General features: G+C 42.6%; 1 protein-coding gene and 1 long non-coding RNA gene across 3 annotated transcripts in view; one reads left to right on the top strand and one right to left on the bottom strand.

The window, feature by feature from the left end:
- Positions 1 to 20,313, top strand: part of LOC110489401 (CUB and sushi domain-containing protein 3) — a 660,686-nt gene that overhangs the window by 460,205 nt on the left and 180,168 nt on the right. For both annotated transcript variants that reach the window (XM_036971422.2, XM_036971421.2), the window contains exons 26-31: positions 2,761 to 2,963; positions 3,404 to 3,595; positions 5,047 to 5,185; positions 9,479 to 9,666; positions 10,007 to 10,201; positions 10,597 to 10,713. In XM_036971422.2, coding sequence (XP_036827317.2) covers positions 2,761 to 2,963; positions 3,404 to 3,595; positions 5,047 to 5,185; positions 9,479 to 9,666; positions 10,007 to 10,201; positions 10,597 to 10,713 — 1,034 coding nt within the window. The remainder of the gene's footprint in view (positions 1 to 2,760; positions 2,964 to 3,403; positions 3,596 to 5,046; positions 5,186 to 9,478; positions 9,667 to 10,006; positions 10,202 to 10,596; positions 10,714 to 20,313) is intronic.
- On the bottom strand, positions 8,591 to 16,606 carry LOC118946489 (uncharacterized). Its single transcript, XR_005041341.2, has 2 exons — positions 16,565 to 16,606; positions 8,591 to 9,653 (listed from the first exon to the last, which is right to left on the bottom strand). It is a non-coding gene; the product is annotated as an uncharacterized LOC118946489 (long non-coding RNA).

Raw genomic sequence — 20,313 nt, 5'->3', positions numbered from 1 at the left:
TGATTTGCCAAGTTTAATCGACATTGGTGTTATATTGGCTTAGATGTGATAGTGAATTTAATCAATCCCTACTATAGTGATCGGCGTGACTATAATAGTGAAGATCTGCACGTCCATTCCAGCAGGGGTACAGGAGTACAGGTTGTCCCTCTGTCCTCTCTCCAGTCTAGTCTACAGATGCCAGATACTTCTTTGTTTTTTGCCTGTCCTGCACATCTTCGACCCCAGGGTTGGACAGCCTAATGAGACTCAAATGCTCAATCATAGACTCAATTATTAGTATTGCATGGAGCCGGAATGGTGTAACCTTGGAGGCAAACAATTTGTTCTGTTCCAACTCCCAGTGGCGCACCTCGTTTGAAATCATATTTTTATTCATGACTTTCTTTATTTTCTTCCACTGGTGTCTTGATCAGCACAGTCTGCTGAATGGTGATGTGAAAGGAGTGTTATGACCACGTGCACCAATTACATGCCAGGTTTTCTGACTTATAGCTCGTTGCTCGTAGCTTGATGTCTCTACAACATCATTATGCCTAGATAGGCACCTCAGTTTTGCATCACAACAGCACTTTTCCATGCAAAATAAAAAAGGCACTGGGGCTTTCAGCTGAGTGCTTGCATTTTCTCAAAAAGGAATATCAAAAACCATGGAAGAAATATGCACAAACCCTCAGATTTAGAACCAACTGTATTGCTAGCAATGCAGAACAAACTGTGTTTGTATGAGGAAACAGTTGTGTTGGTGTAACACATTCAGTGATTTGACTTGATTTATACCATTTTTGTCCATGAGGAGCAAAGGTCATCCACAAATTATCTCCACCGCACTGTTTTGGCAAATGTATCAAGTTATTGCTATGAGTATTGCAATTGTAACATACAGTGCCTTGCGAAAGTATTCGGCCCCCTTGAACTTTGCGACCTTTTGCCACATTTCAGGCTTCAAACATAAAGATATAAAACTGTATTTTTTTGTGAAGAATCAACAACAAGTGGGACACAATCATGAAGTGGAACAACATTTATTGGATATTTCAAACTTTTTTAACAAATCAAAAACTGAAAAATTGGGCATGCAAAATTATTCAGCCCCCTTAAGTTAAAACTTTGTAGCGCCACTTTTTGCTGCGATTACAGCTGTAAGTCGCTTGGGGTATGTCTCTATCAGTTTTGCACATCGAGAGACTGAAATTTTTTCCCATTCCTCCTTGCAAAACAGCTCGAGCTCAGTGAGGTTGGATGGAGAGCATTTGTGAACAGCAGTTTTCAGTTCTTTCCACAGATTCTCGATTGGATTCAGGTCTGGACTTTGACTTGGCCATTCTAACACCTGGATATGTTTATTTTTGAACCAGTCCATTGTAGATTTTGCTTTATGTTTTGGATCATTGTCTTGTTGGAAGACAAATCTCCGTCCCAGTCTCAGGTCTTTTGCAGACTCCATCAGGTTTTCTTCCAGAATGGTCCTGTATTTGGCTCCATCCATCTTCCCATCAATTTTAACCATCTTCCCTGTCCCTGCTGAAGAAAAGCAGGCCCAAACCATGATGCTGCCACCACCATGTTTGACAGTGGGGATGGTGTGTTCAGCTGTGTTGCTTTTACGACAAACATAACATTTTGCATTGTTGCCAAAAAGTTCCATTTTGGTTTCATCTGACCAGAGCACCTTCTTCCACATGTTTGGTGTGTCTCCCAGGTGGCTTGTGGCAAACTTTAAACGACACTTTTTATGGATATCTTTAAGAAATGGCTTTCTTCTTGCCACTCTTCCATAAAGGCCAGATTTGTGCAATATACGACTGATTGTTGTCCTATGGACAGAGTCTCCCACCTCAGCTGTAGATCTCTGCAGTTCATCCAGAGTGATCATGTGCCTCTTGGCTGCATCTCTGATCAGTCTTCTCCTTGTATGAGCTGAAAGTTTAGAGGGACGGCCAGGTCTTGGTAGATTTGCAGTGGTCTGATACTCCTTCCATTTCAATATTATCGCTTGCACAGTGCTCCTTGGGATGTTTAAAGCTTGGGAAATCGTTTTGTATCCAAATCCAGCTTTAAACTTCTTCACAACAGTATCTCGGACCTGCCTGGTGTGTTCCTTGGTCTTCATGATGCTCTCTGCGCTTTTAACGGACCTCTGAGACTATCACAGTGCAGGTGCATTTATACGGAGACTTGATTACACACAGGTGGATTGTATTTATCATCATTAGTCATTTAGGTCAACATTGGATCATTCAGAGATCATCAATGAACTTCTGGAGAGAGTTTCGTGCACTGAAAGTAAAGGGGCTGAATAATTTTGCACGCCCAATTTTTCAGTTTTTGATTTGTTAAAAAAGTTTGAAATATCCAATAAATGTTGTTCCACTTCATGATTGTGTCCCACTTGTTGTTGATTCTTCACAAAAAAATACAGTTTTATATCTTTACGTTTGAAGCCTGAAATGTGGCAAAAGTTCGCAAAGTTCAAGGGGGCCGAATACTTTCGCAAGGCACTGTATCTGTTATTACTCTGTTATTCCATGATTTATTGCAAGTACTTTACTGCAGCCTAGGGTGGCAGTACTTTCTCAAAATTCCTAGGTTTTACAGAAATCCTGGTGGAAGGATTCCAGGTTTACTGCTAATTCCGTCCTGATTCCAGGAATTTTCCGATTGGGATTTCTGGAAAACCTGGGGTTTTAGGGAACATTACAGGAAGTTTGCAACCCTGCTGTAGTGTACATGATAATTTTCCTCCTCCTCATCTCTCAGCCTGCAGTTCCTGGCCTTCGACACAGAGGCATCCCATGACATCCTCAAGGTGTGGGACGGCCCTCCTGAGAATGAGATGTCCCTGAGGGAGGTGTCTGGCTCTCTGCTCCCCGAGGGGATCCACAGCACCCTCAACCTGGTCACCATCCAGTTTGAGACTGACTTCTACATCAGCAAGTCCGGCTTCGCTATCGAATTCTCAAGTGAGTAGTCTGTTTGTGAAGTCTTGGAAGTTTTTATCTTCAAAAGCAATAAAGTCTCATAAGTTGGGATGATTCATAAAGTCTAACACTAAGAAAGAGTGTACAGTGCAGGTTTGGGATAATGTGTGAGAGTTTTTTTTGGCTACTGTTTGCAAAACTCTGACGTTTATATCTTCAAAATTGATGCCCTTCTCTGAGTCAGTTTTACTGTGTCAGTTTCAGTACATCAGTTAGAATGTACGTGTTTGGGTTACCTGCTAAGAATGTTGTATTGTATGTGTTTGACTCTGTGATGGAAAACTTCACTCACTGTATTATCTGGGGACTTTAATTGACTCGATACTTAAAATCAGACATACAAACTGTTTATCTGTTAACTGTTAACATAAAACCTATTTGCATAGACTCACGTGATTCCCTCCCTACGTTGTGACCGGCAGGTTCGGTGGCCACAGCCTGCAGAGACCCAGGTGTACCCATGAACGGAAGTCGTAACGGGGACGGGCGAGAGCCGGGTGACACCGTCACCGTTCTCTGTGACCCTGGGTATGAGCTCCAGGGAGAGATGAAGATCACCTGTATCCAGGTGGAGAACCGTTACTACTGGCAACCCAGCCCTCCTGTCTGCATAGGTGAGTGCTTTAATTACAGATAGGGCTAGGAGATTTTTTTCAGCACATGACCTGACCAGGAAAGGACCCTTGGCTCTAGTTATAGCTTTGTATTGGGGTTAGTACTGTTATGTTATTATAGTAAGATCTCGACGGACACTATGAAAGCTTAAACTAGTGTATCCTTCTCAGAGGGCCAATACAGCTGCATTAGACAAAGACATGTTTTTACCCGTGGTAGTGTACATACCCCACTTTGGGTGGAGTCTCCTCCTTGTCAGTACTGCCACATGTGATCGTTGTCCCTGCACTCGGCCCCTCCTAAGCTTACTTATGGCACCCCTCATGTCTCTATTATAACTACTGATTAATAATATAACTAATGGTTAATAATAGTTAAAGCTCAGAAATCCAAACATATCAATACAAACAGTTAGAGCCTGGGGTTTGTATTGAGTTGAGTACTAACAGGTGGAGCCTGGGGTTTGTATTGAGTTGAGTACTAACAGATGGAGCCTGGGGTTTGTATTGAGTTGAGTACTAACAGATGGAGCCTGGGGTTTGTATTGAGTTGAGTAATAACAGATGAAGCCTGGGGTTTGTATTGAGTTGAGTAATAACAGGTGGAGCCTGGGGTTTGTATTGAAGATTTTCTATTGACCACTATGTGTGAGCTGAGCCGGGAAAAACTCTTGGCTGTCCTTATGGCCTTCTGTTGAGGTGAGTGCTTACAGGTAGATCCAGAAGTTTTCCTCTCTCTAACCTTACTTCCTCTCAATAGTTGTCTGTTGACTCCCATCTAAAGGAGCTGTAACAAGAAAAGAGCTCTGGGACAACTATCACGTAGCAGCCCATTGGTGTTGCAAAGAGACTTAGATCTGGCAACCCAGCCCAGGCTCCTAGCCTGCTAATAAACATATGGTATCCCTGAATGTTGCAGAACCTAGCACCAAGCAGTACTTGAGCTCTAAAGCCAATGAGATGACTGACTGTCATTGCTTTCCAACAATTTTGAACAAGGCAAGCCATTGATGAATATCAAATTATTGGACGCAGAGCCGAAGATCCCTCTCTCTTTTCAGAGACGACACACTTATAAGAAGTACCTTGACAAAACCTCAAGGAATCTTGTGTTTTAATGTGTTTTTGTACAGGGCCTGTGTGTAGAAATGGATCTCTCAAAACTCAATGCATCAATTACCATTATGGTTACAAAATCCCCAGGTTTTCCAGAAATCCTGGTTGGATTATTCCAGATTTCCTGCATATTTCCTTCTGAGTCCAGGAATTTTCCAACCAGGATTTCTGAAAAACCTGGGGATTTTGGGAAAGTTATGAGAATTTTGCAACCCTATCCACCTTTAAATCTCCACTGAATATCATGCAATTTTCTGACTACAGAATAACAGAGACAGTTCATGTAAAGAGTGTCAGTTAGTATATTTTTTATTTGCTCACTTCTTCTCTTTCAGCCCCCTGTGGAGGAAACTTGACTGGATCCAACGGCTTCATCCTGTCTCCCAACTTCCCCCATCCCTACCCCCACAGCAAGGACTGTGATTGGCTAATAGCTGTCAACTCTGACTATGTCCTATCGCTGGCCTTCATCAGGTAAAGTGGCAGCATATTAGGCCCTAATACAGTTGAAGTTGGAAGTTTACATACACCTTAGCCAAATACATTTAAACTCCATTTTTCACAATTCCTGACATTTAATCCTCGTAAAAATGCCCTGTCTTAGGTCAGTTAGGATCACCACTTTATTTTAAGAATGTGAAATGTCAGAATAATAGTAGAGAGAATGATTTATTTCAGCTTTTATTTCTTTCATCACATTCCCAGTGGGTCAGAAGTTTACATACACTCAATGAGTATTTGTTAGCATTGCCTTTAAATTGATTAACTTGGGTCAAACGTTTCAAGTAGCCTTCCACAAGCTTCCCACAATAAGTTGGGTGAATCTTGGCCCATTCCTCCTGACAGAGCTGGTGTAACGGAGTCAGGTTTGTTGCCCTCCTTGCTCTCACACACTTTTTCAGTTCTGCCCTAAAAAATGTTCTATAGGAATGAAGTCAGGGCTTTATTGTCCTTAAGCCATTTTGCCACAACTTTGGAAGTATGCTTGGGCTCATTGTCCATTTGGAAGACCCATTTGCGACCAAGCTTTAACTTCCTGACTGATGTCTTGAGACGTCGCTTCAATATATCCACATAATTTTCCAAACTCATGATGCCATCTATTTTGTGAAGTGCACCAGTCCCTCCTGCAGCAAAACACCCCCACAACATGATGCTGCCACCCCTGTGCATTGCGGTTGGGATGGTGTTCTTCGGCTTGCAAGCCTCCTCCTTTTTCCTCCAAACATAATGATGGGCATTATGGCCAAACAGTTATATTTTTGTTTCATCAGACCAGGGGACATTTCTCCAAAAAGTACGATTTTTGTCCCCATGTGCAGTTGCAAACCGTAGTCTGTCTTTTTTATGGTGGTTTTGAAGCCGTGGCTTCTTCCTTGCTGAGCAGCCTTTCAGGTTATGTTGATATAGGACTCGTTTTACTGTGGATATAGATACTTTTGTACCTGTTTCCTCCAGCATCTTCACAAGGTCCTTTGCTGTTGTTCTGGGATTGATTTGCACTTTTCGCTCCAAAATACTTTCATCTCTAGGAGACAGAAAGCGTCTCCTTCCTGAGCAGTACGACGGCTGCATGGTCCCATGGTGTTTATACTTGTGTACTATTGTTTGTACAGATGAACGTGGTACCTTCAGGCATTTGGAAATTGCTCCCAAGGATGAATCAGACTTGAGGAGGTCTACAATAATTTTTCTGAGGTCTTAGCTGATATCTTTTGATTTTCCCATGATGTCAAGCAAAGAGGCACTGAGTTTGAAGGCAGGCCTTGAAATACATCCACAGGTACACCTCCAATTGACTCAAATGATGTCAATTAGCCTATCAGAAGCTTCTAAAGCCATGACAACATTTTCTGGAATTTTCCAAGCTGTTCAAAGGCAGTCAACTTAGTGTATGTAAACTTTTGACCTACTGGAATTGTGATACAGTGAATTATAAGTGAAATAATCTGTCTGTAAACAATTGTTGGAAGAATTACTATTGTTATGCTCAAAGTTGATGGCCTAATTGACTTGCCAAAACTATAGTTTGTTAACAATAGATTTGTGGAGTGGTTGAAAAACGAGTTTTAATGACTCCAACCTTAGTGTATGTAAACTTCCGACTTCAACTGTAGGTGCTAGTTTTCTCCGAAGTGATTAAGGCCTACTCTCCCTATTAGTTCCACTGAATGTACACATGCACGCAAGGTGGACATTAATGGGAATTTTGTCACAATCACATTGAGGGGTGTGAGGTGATTATACAACGATCTCTGCTAACTGCTATCACTGTTATATTAAGATGCAATTCATGTGTTCGGCGGGTAATTAGCTTCCCCAGCTGGACTTCCTTGCTTTGACCTTTCTCAACTCCCCACTTTTAAGGTGCTGTATCAAGACATCTCGGCCTGCGTTGACTGATGCAGCCAATTAATAGAAGAACAAAGCAAGAACTTAATGTGTTTCACACCTAAATTGCGTACATTTCTTCATTTAACCTTTGGCGGCGGCAAGGCTTGAGCAGGCGCAGGGGCCTTCCATGGCAGACAGGGGCCAAAGGTCAAAACGGGGTTAGGTTTGACTGCCGATAGGCTACACAGTGTGGTGTATAGCTGACAGATGTTACCGCTGCTGCCACAAGTTAAACCTCTAACTTAAAGCTGTGAGATGAGGCCTCCCCCTGCCTTTCCCCTACCAGCAGCCAGCTCCTCCTGCTCCTGTCTGCATCAAAGTGTGATGCAGCCACGTACCTGTCCCTTGGCAGCCCGCTCTGTGCCAGACATGAGGCTGTGAAATCCTAATCAGGAGTGTGTGTGTGTGTGTGTGTGTGTGTGTGTGTGTGTGAGAAATTGAGGACTAAGCGTGAGAGAGAGTGTGAGGACTAAGGGTGTGTGAGAGAGACAGAGAGAGAGATTGAGGATTAAGGGTGAGAGATTGAGAGATAGAGAAATTGAGGACTAAAGGTGAGAAATTGAGAGAGAGAGATTGAGGACTACGGGTGAGAGATTGAGAGAGAGAGATTGAGGACTACGGGTGAGAGATTGAGAGAGAGAGATTGAGGACTAAAGGTGAGAGATTGAGACATTGAGGACTAAGGATGAGAGATTTAGAGAGAGAGATTGAGGACTAAGGGTGAGAGATTTAGAGAGAGAGAGAGAGAGAGAGAGATTTAGAGAGAGAGAGAGAGAGAGAGAGAGAGAGAGAGAGAGGGGGGGGTGAGTTAAAGGTAATATCTCCTTAGTTGTATTGAAAAAGTAATGTTTTATGTTTGAGCTAAAAGCAAGCCACTGCAGTGATGAGGACACAGCTGTTTTCAAGCGACCAGTATCAGGCAGCGATTTTGGTCCCACCAGTTAGACAGTTTCATCTGGTGTGTAAAGTGAGCTCTCTTCTCATTTGAATGGTCCTATCCCACAACACAATGAAGTAAATAACACAGTGCAGTGGAAAAGTGGCTATTGGCAGTGGGACGTGGTACAGGGTTAACCCGGGTTCTCTAATGAAAAGCCTTTTGTTCCTTTTCGTCTCACAGACGACTATTACACACTCCATTACTGACACTATTCTCCCCCAAAAAGACCACCACATTAAATATGTTACCAATAAAAATAGAGAAAATTAATAATAATATATTGTAAAAAAGTCAGGGTTGACATGGTGAGGAATAAGGAGGCCCAGCACCTAGCCCTGGGGGACACCCTTTGTAACTGCACCAGTGTAATATTATATAGTAAAAAGGGACCCATTGCATTGGCAAGGTGGCAAATTTGGATTTCATTGTCATTGTCACCAAATTGGGTATTATCTTCGCCACATATTTGCTAGCTATCAAGTAAAATTGGTTGAGTGACAGCTCCAGAGGCTAAGCTAATAAAACCATCTGAACACATCTGGTTATCAACATTTAATGACTTTATTAATATGGTGTAGAGCATGTTTGGATTTCTATTATCTTACAATGAGCCCTTAGCCTTAGACACAGGCTCATTGAAGTGTGGCAATACCGCTTAGCGTACTCTTTCAGAAATAGTATTAAAGAAAATACACCTCCAAATCTCTCTTATGTAAATGAACTTCCCTGATAGAGAAAATGCACACACACACACACACACACACACATTATCGGAAATGCGGAGCATGGGAGAGGAGCTGTTAGTAGAAAAACTTTTGTGATGAGGTTGCAGCTCAATAGGATAAGTGCCTCATCTTTGACTATACCAAAGCAATTACACTCCCCGGGTATTTATAGATGCTAGCGTCCTTAGTGTTAGCTTTTTCCCACAGAACAGATAAGGGAAATTAATGGAGCGCTAGCAACCGCTAACTGGGAAAAGGGGGATATCATCATGTTGTCCGGCTCCACAGCTGAGACCCATAGAGAGGAGAGGTTACAGCAATGAATAGATTCCTCAGATCATCTATCTGTGGCATTGGGTGGACACAGGCATCTGAGGCATCTGTCACTGTGTGTCAATGTGTGAATCGCGGGGCCTTTCGAGTGTTGTCGCTAACCTCCCACCTCAACCGTGCATACAAGGACATGAAAGCAGACAATAGTTTCTAGTCATCTCTGCCGATTTGATTTGATGTATTACTGTATACGGCACACAGACAGATGTATTGAAACCCAAACAAGCTCAGCAGAAAGAGAGAGAGAGTTTCTCTGAAAGGGTTTTCTAAAAAAAGAACACACTCCTCCAGATATGGTATGGCGGGGGAATTGGATGGAGTCTTTGATCTGATTTGTCTCTTTCTCTCTTACTCTCTCTCTATCCCTCCCTCTAGTTTCAGCATTGAGCCCAACTATGACTTCCTGTATATCTACGACGGACCAGACAGCAACAGCCCTCTGATTGGTAGCTTTCAGGACAGCAAGCTTCCGGAGAGGATCGAGAGCAGCTCCAACACCATGCACCTGGCTTTCCGCAGCGATGGCTCTGTCAGCTACACCGGTTTCCACCTGGAATACAAAGGTAGTAGGACAGAGGAACGTTTCTGCTTAGCTGTTTAGATTGGTTCCTATACCAACATCAGAAATGTGCATAGTTTCCTTTCATTGTTTTGTATGCGCAGAATGTGTAATGAGAATCCAAATGCTTTCTATCCACAGTATTCTGGTAGTAGAGGTGGATACAATGTTTTAGCATTTGAATTAGGAGTTTTGTTAAACTCTCCTCAACATCTTTCAACAAAGAAACTCCCTCACTGCCTGTGTTACCTGTTTGCATCTCATGTTCACACTACTGTTGAAGATTATTTGTTATATACAGCATATACTGTATGTGTATATATATATATCTTTCCCCTCTTCAGCCAAACTGCGTGAGTCGTGCTTTGATCCAGGCAGTGTGATGAACGGGACCAGGCTGGGCAGCGACTACAAGCTGGGTTCCACCGTGACGTTCTACTGCGAGTCGGGCTACGTTCTCCAGGGCTACTCCACGCTCACCTGCATCATGGGGGACGACGGCAGGCCCGGCTGGAACAGGGTGCTGCCCAGCTGTCAAGGTACAAAACATGCATACTGACATAGGCCTACCGGTTGAAGCTAGAGAAAGGCCGTTAGATATGGTCATAGCAGTGTACTAACGGAAATAAATCTGTTAGGATGTTTACTGAGCTGGGAGAAAAATCCAATAAAACAATTTGTGGGGATTGCCCAAAAGTTGTAGTAGCCACTGTAAAACAATCAATGTGACTTACAGCACACATGTAAGCACACGAAAGATAATCATAAGACCAGACTGCTAAGCTGTCTGTGTAATCCTTGTGTGTGTTCCATGCTGCTCGTTTCTGGAAGACTTTGCATGGCCAATGCATTGAATAAATGTGAGCTAGATGCTCCTTCGGAGAGGTACATTAGAAGTTGAGCGGTGCTTTGTGTGTCTGTTTTTGTTCCCCAGCACCGTGTGGGAGTCGTTCCACAGGGTCAGAGGGCACGGTGCTGTCTCCTAACTTCCCCCGCAACTACACCTCAGGACACAGCTGTGTGTACTCCATCTCCGTGCCACGAGAGTTCGGTAAGTACACAAGGTTATACAATTCATTCAAATTTGAGTGAAATGACCTTGATAAGCTCGGGACTTTGGTAAGGACACACATCCTGACACTTGTGCTTGGGATATGTTTGGTGTGACATATGCTGGAGGTGGCATGAACTCATAACAGTCTTTCGTAAAAGACAGATTTTGCTGCCAACTCCGTGCCACCTAAGTTTGGTAAGGACACATACAGCATAAACTTAAACGTTGAGACCCTTGGTGTGAAATAAGATCAATGTGGTGGGAATTCATGACAGTCTGTGAACTTATTTTTTAACAAAAGATGGACTTCAATGAAAATACTGTAGCAGTCTTCTTTGCTTCATAGCAGATTTCAATTTCATGCATTTTTAAAGCAAAACATCGAAGTTGAAAAAGTTCAACACATCCATCATCGCTTTGGGAAAATGTTACCATTTCATCTTGACATTAGGCCACGATTTGATGACATTGGCTTCTGCTGTATAAATATTTTTGTGTTCTTCATCCCATTTCCTTCTTTCATCAGTATAGTCCCTCAGAGGTGGCTGTAAGAAAACCTTCAGTGGATGAATTAGATGTGTCCTACTTTATTAGGATTCGCTGTAAAATGTGCAGGGTCAGAAACAGCAAAGTGGTGCGCACTTGTAACTAGGCAACAAGCCGTCGATTTGCTGTGACGTGCAGTTTTAAAAAGCTTTTTATTGGCATTAGGACTCACCAGAGGGTGGGGCATAATAGTGATTTTACATCAGGTGGATGTGATCTGTCTGTCTTCAACTGTTTCTCTATCCAACACCCATTACCCATTAATTGGGATGTAGCACACTGTATTTGATAATTATATCGACTCCAAAACTTTATTCTAATGCTCATATTTCCTTTCATGTGGTTAGGATGACTGTTTTTCACTGATTGGTCTCTCTTCCAATAGTCTTCAATGCATCGTGTTATGGGAGTTAACCCTGTAAATTTAATGAAAAGATAGACATGTTTCAGCATGCTAGCTTGTTATATTGCAAAGTGTTACAATACCGTTGCACTTGATTTACACTGCGTATCTTAATCAATCAGCGAAAACAATGTAGTAGAAAAGTCAATTGTGTTACATTTGGACAGCAACCATGGCCTGTCTCTGTTGTCGTTGCTGCAACTCAATCCTCTCTTTGTGCCTATTCCATAACATGGGGCTTGTGAAAGTGGCCTTTTTCTACACAATAGGATCTGTACAATTGTCACAATCGTCTGTAAAACCCAATCCGTGTGAGCTACAAACGAACAAGTCAACACCAATGAAAGATGAGACTCTCACAAACACGACAGTGTTGACTCTACAGCATCCACAAGCTTTACGACAGTCGTCTGAACTCTGTCATGGACGTCCTCATTTTGAAGAGGTCTTCTCACAAAACCGACAGTCTAGATAGACCAAACCATTGGAGCTACAAACTAATGTGTCACCAATATCGAAAAAGGCGACTCTCACAAACACAAAAGTCTGAAGGTAACCCAGTATCAGGCTGTAAAAATAGCAGAAAGTGCATTGGGGGTCAAATGTGCCACGAATAACGTGACAAAACATGGGTCAAATTTTTTGTTGTTGTTTTTCTTATATCTCTCAGATATAGGACAGACACTTCAAAATCTTGATCCTTGTGATTTATTTTTGGACTGTCTGTTTTGCCATGTACCCGTGTTATTTCATGTGTTTCTATGAGCTATAGCAATAAAGGCCAAATTCAATCTTCCATCAAAAAAAACTTCTGATACCTACTGGGGTCCTAAAATCCTAAATCAGGTGGCTAAATGATGCATTGTATAATCATATTATAACAATTCCATATGTTAGCCAGATATTGTGATCTAAGGGCTTAGACCTACAGGTAACAACAACAAATGTTATTTAACAAATATTTATCTCACTGTTACACTTAATGTTTTAAGCTTCACCACCATTAGTCTATTAATGTGCTTTAAAGCTGATTGTTTGAAAGAAAAGAGTTGATTATGTGTGCCAAACACAATACAGATATAACTCAGGTTACTCAGTAGAGTTTTGCTCAGACAGTGGGGGGCAATGGGAAGGATTGTTGTGAGGATTATTTCTCATTTCTATCCCTCTGTGACCCAGTCCTGTCAGTCCTCTAACTCGGAGTTCACAATACTGCTCTCTGAAACCCAGAGATATCCATTTAAAAGGAGTGCATTTGTTCTCTAAAGCCGGATACAAAAAGCCTGGCTGTTTTGTGGTGTGGATTTGCTCAAAGGGGATTGACTCTTCAACAGCCCTTCTTAACACTCACTCTGTACTGTTAGCTGTTGTCTCTGGCTGTAACTATTATAAATGTCTATATCCATGTCCATAGAACGCATTGCGTTTATTTATAGACTTTGTTTGTGTGTGTGTGTGTGTGTGTGTCCTATTACCCCGATACCTCCACAGTATAATGTAATGAGTATCAGTCATTTAATATGATATGATTATTACATTGGATTTGAAACTCTCAGGCTTAGTAAACAATGTGGAGGATAATTGATTGCTGGCTACAATTGGCAGAATGTGCTTTAATCACTATATTAAAATATGCAAGCATTGTTCTGTCACAAGCTACATAGCATATCTCTGTCACATAGACTTTTGGGGTAGACACATCTGAAGACAAGGTTATCTGAAATGTGCCAGGATTCAGGAGAGCGTTAGTAAGCCTGTTCTAGCTCCGGTGTTTGGTCCAAGTGAAGACTGTAAAGCTTCAGGTTCACTTCTCCCATTGAAAAACACTAATACAATTCACCTGAACAAGATCAATAAAGACATAAATATATTGGAGATAGGGAAGTTTGTTCCCGAGATGTAGGTTTGTAATGCACGACCAACTGGGAGCCAACGGGGAGCCAACGGGGAGCAAACGGGGAGCAACCCTGGAGCTAACGGGGAGCAACCCTGGAGCTAACGGGGAGCAAACGGGGAGCAAACGGGGAGCAACCCTGGAGCTAACGGGAGCAAACGGGGAGCAAATGGGGAGCAACCCTGGAGCTAACGGGGAGCAAACGGGGAGCAAACGGGGAGCAACCCTGGAGCTAACGTTAGCAAACGGGGAGCAAACGGGGAGCAAATGGGGAGCAACCCTGGAGCTAACGGGGAGCAAACAGGGAGCAAACGGGGAGCAACCCTGGAGCTAACGTTAGCAAACGGGGAGCAAACGGGGAGCAAATGGGGAGCAACCCTGGAGCTAACGTTAGCAAACGGGGAGCAAACGGGGAGCAACCCTGGAGCTAACGGGGAGCAACCCTGGAGCTAACGGGGAGCAAACGGGGAGCAAACGGGGAGCAAACGGGGAGCAAACGGGTAGCAAACGGGGAGCTAACGGGGAGCAACCCTGGAGCTAACGGGGCGCAAACGGGGAGCAACCCTGGAGCTAACGGGGAGCAAACGGGGAGCAAACGTGGAGCAAACGGGGAGCTAACGGGGAGCTAACGGGGAGCAACCCTGGAGCAAACGGGGAGCAAACGGGGAGCTAACAGGGAGCTAACGGGGAGCCAAGGTTCAGTGATTTCATTGGATTTTCATCTGAAGGTAATAGGTATCATGGACATTAACATAGACAGTAGTCTTAGACAGCGTCTTTTGTACACCTCTGCTTTATCTGCCATTGGTTTTGATTGACCTGATCTTTGATCACTGTAAGCAGCACATTCTGGACATAAATCACTGGTAGAACTTCAGTAGCAAAGGACCACAACACACACACACACACACACAGAAAGACATACACACTTCCATGGACGCATGCACAAACACACACACACACATACATACTCATACACAGATGCATATAAATGCACTCACCCACACACACAGACGGACACATACACAGATGCATACACACACATACACACACACAAACAGATTGTTACAAGATGCAGGCATCGCAGTTTGTTCCCTCTGACAAACAATGCTAACGGTGGGAAGGCTGAATTCTCATTTCACTAGCCCAGCGGGATAACTGGTTGCAGTAATGAAGTCATTGCAACCAGCTTAGTCGTCTGGGACAATAGCTGAAGTTTTTGCTGGAATCGGCACAGTACATTTGTGACATCTCTTAATAATACGAGATCCTAGATCAGCACTCCTACTCTGAAGGTGGCTCAGACTCAGAGCTAGCCTTTCTGAGGTAAAGTGTTAATCCTATGGGTTCACTGCTCTACATTTGTTTGCCTCTATGGCCTATTTATTGCCTTACCTCCCTAATCTTCTACATTTGCACACACTCTACATAGATTTATCAATCGTGTTATTGACTGTACGTTTGTTTATGTGTAACTCTGTGTTGTTTTTGTCGCACTGCTCTGCTTTATCTTGGGCAGGTCACAGTTGTAAATGAGAACTTGTTCTCAACTGGCCTACCTGGTTAAATAAAGTTTATATTAAAAAAACATGTTTTTAGTGTTAAATATTTTTTTTATAATCAGAAAATAGAAAGTGACACGTCATTTGAAAGCTACAGGCCTTGTATTTTTGTAAATCAAACTCAAATCTTACTGCTAGCATAATAACCCCCCATAAAGGCCGTAAAGTTTGTAATGTAGATCAAGTCACCAAAAGTGTAAACATTTAGTATGCATGGAAAGGGTACACCCTGATGGTCATTGCATTTCCTTCTCCATCCACATTACATTGTATGCATCCTCCACATGCACTGTTTATCTAGCTTACAATAGGAAAAGTGAGTGGTAAAATAAGTTAAGTGTCTTCAACTGTCTGTGTCTTATTTAAAAATGAAAACAAATCCAGAACTTGAAAGCGCTGATTGCTAAGGTCATTTTAAGATGTCAGGCTTAAATCCGTTCAACCATTAAGGCATAGTGACTCACTCACTACCCAAATCAGATACAACTGGTTTCAAGTGGCAAAGAGACGTCATGTGATCTCCCACTGCAATCTAGTGGACGAACTGGAAATCAGACATAGCATACAGTATATATATACATAAAATGGATAGGTAGAGACTTCAGCTTTCTCCTCATTCCTTTAACACACAACATGAAGGTATGGCACGTTGCGCAAGCCCTGCACCTTTAAAATGGCTGTGTGCCAATGGGAATTTGTGCATGTCTAGAGCACCACAATTAGGTAAAGATCTGAGAATTCATTTTGGAACAGTAGCTGGTGACATATTTTATCTCAAACCTAGACTTTCAAATGTTTTATTCCACAACATGGGGATTTTTTATATATATATATATATATTTAATTAAATCGGCTCTGTGGTAGTCACAAACACCTTTATCTGAATCCCATACTTCTTACCTTACTAACAGTACTAAACCGTGTTTGTAGGACTTGAAACCAACATTTTATTAGGGTAGTATACAATATTATGCGTAGTTTAGAAAATGTCACCAGAGGGCGTCAGAGTTTAACAGACCCACTCAAGCAGATGTCGTGGCCATAATGCATCGCCATGCAGTATCCAATATGGTTGTTAATCTATTTTGGAAATTCCAAAGAACAGAATAAACTCAAACGTCTGTAAATCAAAAGGAAGACCTGTTTTGGTTTGTAAGTCCGAAAAATGTGTCTTTTTGACATACTTTGTTCAACGATATAATATTGTTACGTACTCCTCTTGGGAACACAACACCCCGCTACATCTCAACTCCCCGTGGAGTGAAAACAGTATGTGATCGTAGGTGCGGGGAAGTACGACAGAAGCAGAGAAAAATACAATTTACAGAAAATGTATTATTCCTTAACACAGTAATGTGGGGAAAAGGGTCTGGATGGAACCAAAGCAAAGATAGTAAAAGTTAGAGTCCCCTCTCCTACCTTACCTGCCTTCCCACTTCTTACCTAACCTTAAGCACCACCTGGCACGCCTTCCCCCCCTGGGAACAAATGAAACAGAATAATTTAAGTGAACAAGTTCAGTTAACTAAAAACACTATGTCCTATTGGCATACACATACCTCTGAAGGAGCAGCCACAAAATAATATCAACAAAACCAACACAGGACACAAAAATAAGCTCTCCTTCCTGAGGGAGGAACACTGGCTTTTATCTAGCTGGAGAAGGAGTTGGTAATTGAAGAGACAGCTGTTTCCCCTGACAAGAGGGAGGGGTCAGAGCTCCAATCAGCAATGGATCTGACCAGTCAGCTGCTTTAGGATTCCAGGAAGCCATTTCCTGAAATACACACACATACAAACCCACAACAACACAGAAACTGGGGAACGTAACAATACAAAACGTTGATATTACAGTTCCAATGTATGAAAATGGCACTTGTTTTTTATTGACTGAATATATATGAGGCAATTTAGCAATTAGGATTTGTTATCTGTAATGGTTATGATAAATTAGGCATTGTTGCGCACTGTTGGCATGTAGATAAATCCACTTTTTTTTTGTGCTGGTCTTCTGTTCTAAAAATAGCTTCTTCTTTTTGGCGGTGGGGGGGGAGTACTCAAAAAGAAATCATGCAAGTACTCAAACAGTCCAAAAAGGTCAAATGCCCATCCCTACCACTCACCCATTCATTAGTTTCCCCCGAACCCAGAGCCACCAATGTTAAAGAATGCACTGTTCTGCAGCAATTTTTTTATGTTTCATTATTCTGTCACAAAGAATGACAGCAGCAATATTTCAGACAATGACAAGTTTGGTCTAGCAGATGATTAATGTAGAAGGAGAGAGAGCAGAGAGTGGAAGTGCTTCTCTCCCCTCCTCTCTCTCTCTCTCTCTCTCTCTCTCTCTCTCCCATCACTCTCTTTCTCTCTCACCCCTTTCTGCCCCCCTATCTCTTTCTCTCACTCTCTCTCTGGCCTCGGGCACACCATGTAAAATCAATGGAGAGATCTTCCACTTCTCCTACCACGTCATTCCACTCACATTTGGGTGAACTATCCCTTTAATTGGAGATTACGTTTGTATAGTCGTATAAATCCTGTCCTTTTTTGGTCTATCACCTTTTTCTCTCACTCATTCAGGTTATTCTGGTGTTAAAAGGTAATTGATTTGGATTAAACCTGTTACTAAACAACCTGGGGATGCATTATTCGCAATTAGCATCAAATAAAATAATATATAATATATTACATTGACATTTACAGTCCCAAAAACAGTAGATGACTGCAATGCCAGGCAGCAGAACACACACACAAAACATAGACGCACGAAAGCACACACTTCCACCACATGATTACTACTGCTGTTACCAAGGGAATCATTTCATCATTATGTTGTTTTTTTACTGATGGGCTGTCTGCCATCATCTCCAGCCCATTTAAGGCTAATAAGGGAAATGGAAAACCTAGTCAGTAGCACAACTGAGGGCATTCAACCAAAATGTGTTTCCCTCTTTTAACCCAAACCCTCTGAATCAGAGAGGTGATGTGGGCTGCCTCAATCGACATCCACATTATCGGAACCCGTGGAGCAGTTGTTGTTGGCGATTAACTTGCCAGCTCGGAGAGTAGAAATAGTGACTTTTCGTTTACTGGCCCAATGCTCTTACCTGTCGCCCCTTAATACCAACCCAAAGTGGCAAACGGACATATTTGCACATTTCAATACTTTCAAACATCTGCTGTCAGAGCACCTGAGTTTGGAGAAGAAAAAAGTCTGAAATAATACAGAAATTGCATTATATTGACTGAGCTGTCTAGTTGTTGCATAATTGAGTTGATGTGCATGTTAGTTAAAAGAGAGAAACATTAACCCATGCCATTAAACTATTGAACATTTACCACTATTGTGGTATGCCATTGTTGACTCTTTGTGCAACACAGGCTTGAGAGAGAGAGAGAGAGAGAGAGAGAGAGAGAGAGAGAGAGAGAGAGAGAGAGAGAGAGAGAGAGAGAGAGAGAGAGAGAGAGAGAGAGAGAGAGAGAGAGAGAGAGAGAGAGAGAGAGAGAGAGAGAGAGAGAGAGAGAGAGAGAGAGAGAGAGAGAGAGAGAGAGAGAGAGAGAGAGAGAGAGAGAGAGAGAGAGAGAGAGAGAGAGAGAGAGAGAGAGAGAGAGAGAGAGAGAGAATCCCTCATCACTTCTAAAACAGTATATCTAACCCATCTTCTCCAGCTATACAGACGGCCTCCCCAACACATCATATCTCCTGAAACATCTCTGCATCCCTGTGTTAACCTGGCGCACACAGAAAACACATGATGCACAGTTTCACTCATGACAAAGAAAGGACACCCCTGTCCGACTCCCGCGTCGCCCCTTGCCAACAAGCTATTAATGGCCAGGGTTCCATGTAGAACCCTCTACTGGAGGTCCCCTGACCTCTTTGGTACTGGGGGTTCGTAGAGCCCCCTCTATCTAAAACCCACTATACTCTCTGCCCCACATACCCCCTGCCACTGATGTGCCTTCACTCCTGTTAGGTTCCTAATGTTCCTCACCTTAATGCAGAGCTTGTAAAGGATTTTACTTCCCACCCAGTGGTGGAAAACGTTCCCAATTCTCATACTTGAGTAAAAGTGAAGATACCTTAATAGAAAATGACTCAAGTAAAAGTGTGAAAGTCACCCAGAAAATACTACTTGATTTAAAGTAAAAAAATATTTGGTTTGAAATATATTTAAACATCAAAAGTAAAAGTAAAAGTGTGAATCATTTCAAATTCCTTATATTAAGCAAACCAGAGAGCATCATTTTCTTGTTTACTTAATTTGCTGATAGCCAGGGGCACGCTCCAACACTCAGACATAATTTACAAACGAAGCATGTGTTTAGTGAGTCCAACAGATCAGAGGCAGTAGGGATGACCAGGTTCTCTTGATAAGTGTGTGAATTTGATAATTGTCCTGTCCTGCTAAGCATTCAAAATGTAACGAGTATTTTGGTTGCCAGGGAAAATGTAGACTAAAAAGTATATATTTTTCTTTAGGATTGTAGTGTAGTAAAGTGAAGTAAAAGTTTTTTTTTTAAAACTAACCCTAACCCTTTCAAGTATTTTTACTTAAGTACTTTACACCACTGCTCCCACACACTCAAACTACCCAGGCTCAGAGTGTTAAAGTCCAACCTGCAGTGGCGGAAACATTGGTGGCCCCTCCCCCTTTGGCAGCAGCATGCATGCAGGTTCCTTCCAGTCGACATCAGTATGGTACAGCAGTCTCTGCGCCGCCTTTAGTCGGAATGCAGCCACCCTGCTTTCCAGTTCCGCCAGGCCTTGTCCTTCTTCGTGGACGGACATGTACAACACTGACACCCTCACAGAAACAATCCACCAGGTTGAGGACAACCAGTTTATTCCACAGGGAGGATGCCGCCAGCTTGTTGATTATCAGCACCCTACCTCTATATGACACTTGGGACAGGAGCCACCTACACCTGGCCTACACCTACATCTTGACACCACTGCTTGTGAAAACCCCACCCAGTTCTTTGTGACCCACCTCTCCAAGTCCAGGTACACCCCCAAAATGTTAAGCCCTTCACAACCCCACTGAAAATCCCTCAATGCCCCACATAACAGAGTTTTGCTCTTGCCCCAGTTCACCTTCACTGAAAAAGCTCCCTCCTACACCTTCAGACTAGTCTCTAGTGCCTGCATGTCCTGCCCATCCCTGTCCATCACAGAAACGTCATCTGCA

Source organism: Oncorhynchus mykiss, chromosome 30 (assembly GCF_057628025.1).
Source record: "Oncorhynchus mykiss isolate SJ-2025 chromosome 30, ASM5762802v1, whole genome shotgun sequence".
NCBI lineage: Eukaryota > Metazoa > Chordata > Actinopteri > Salmoniformes > Salmonidae > Oncorhynchus > Oncorhynchus mykiss.
The sequence above is the reverse complement of the archived record's forward strand: the minus strand, read 5'-3'. Positions and strand labels throughout refer to the sequence as shown.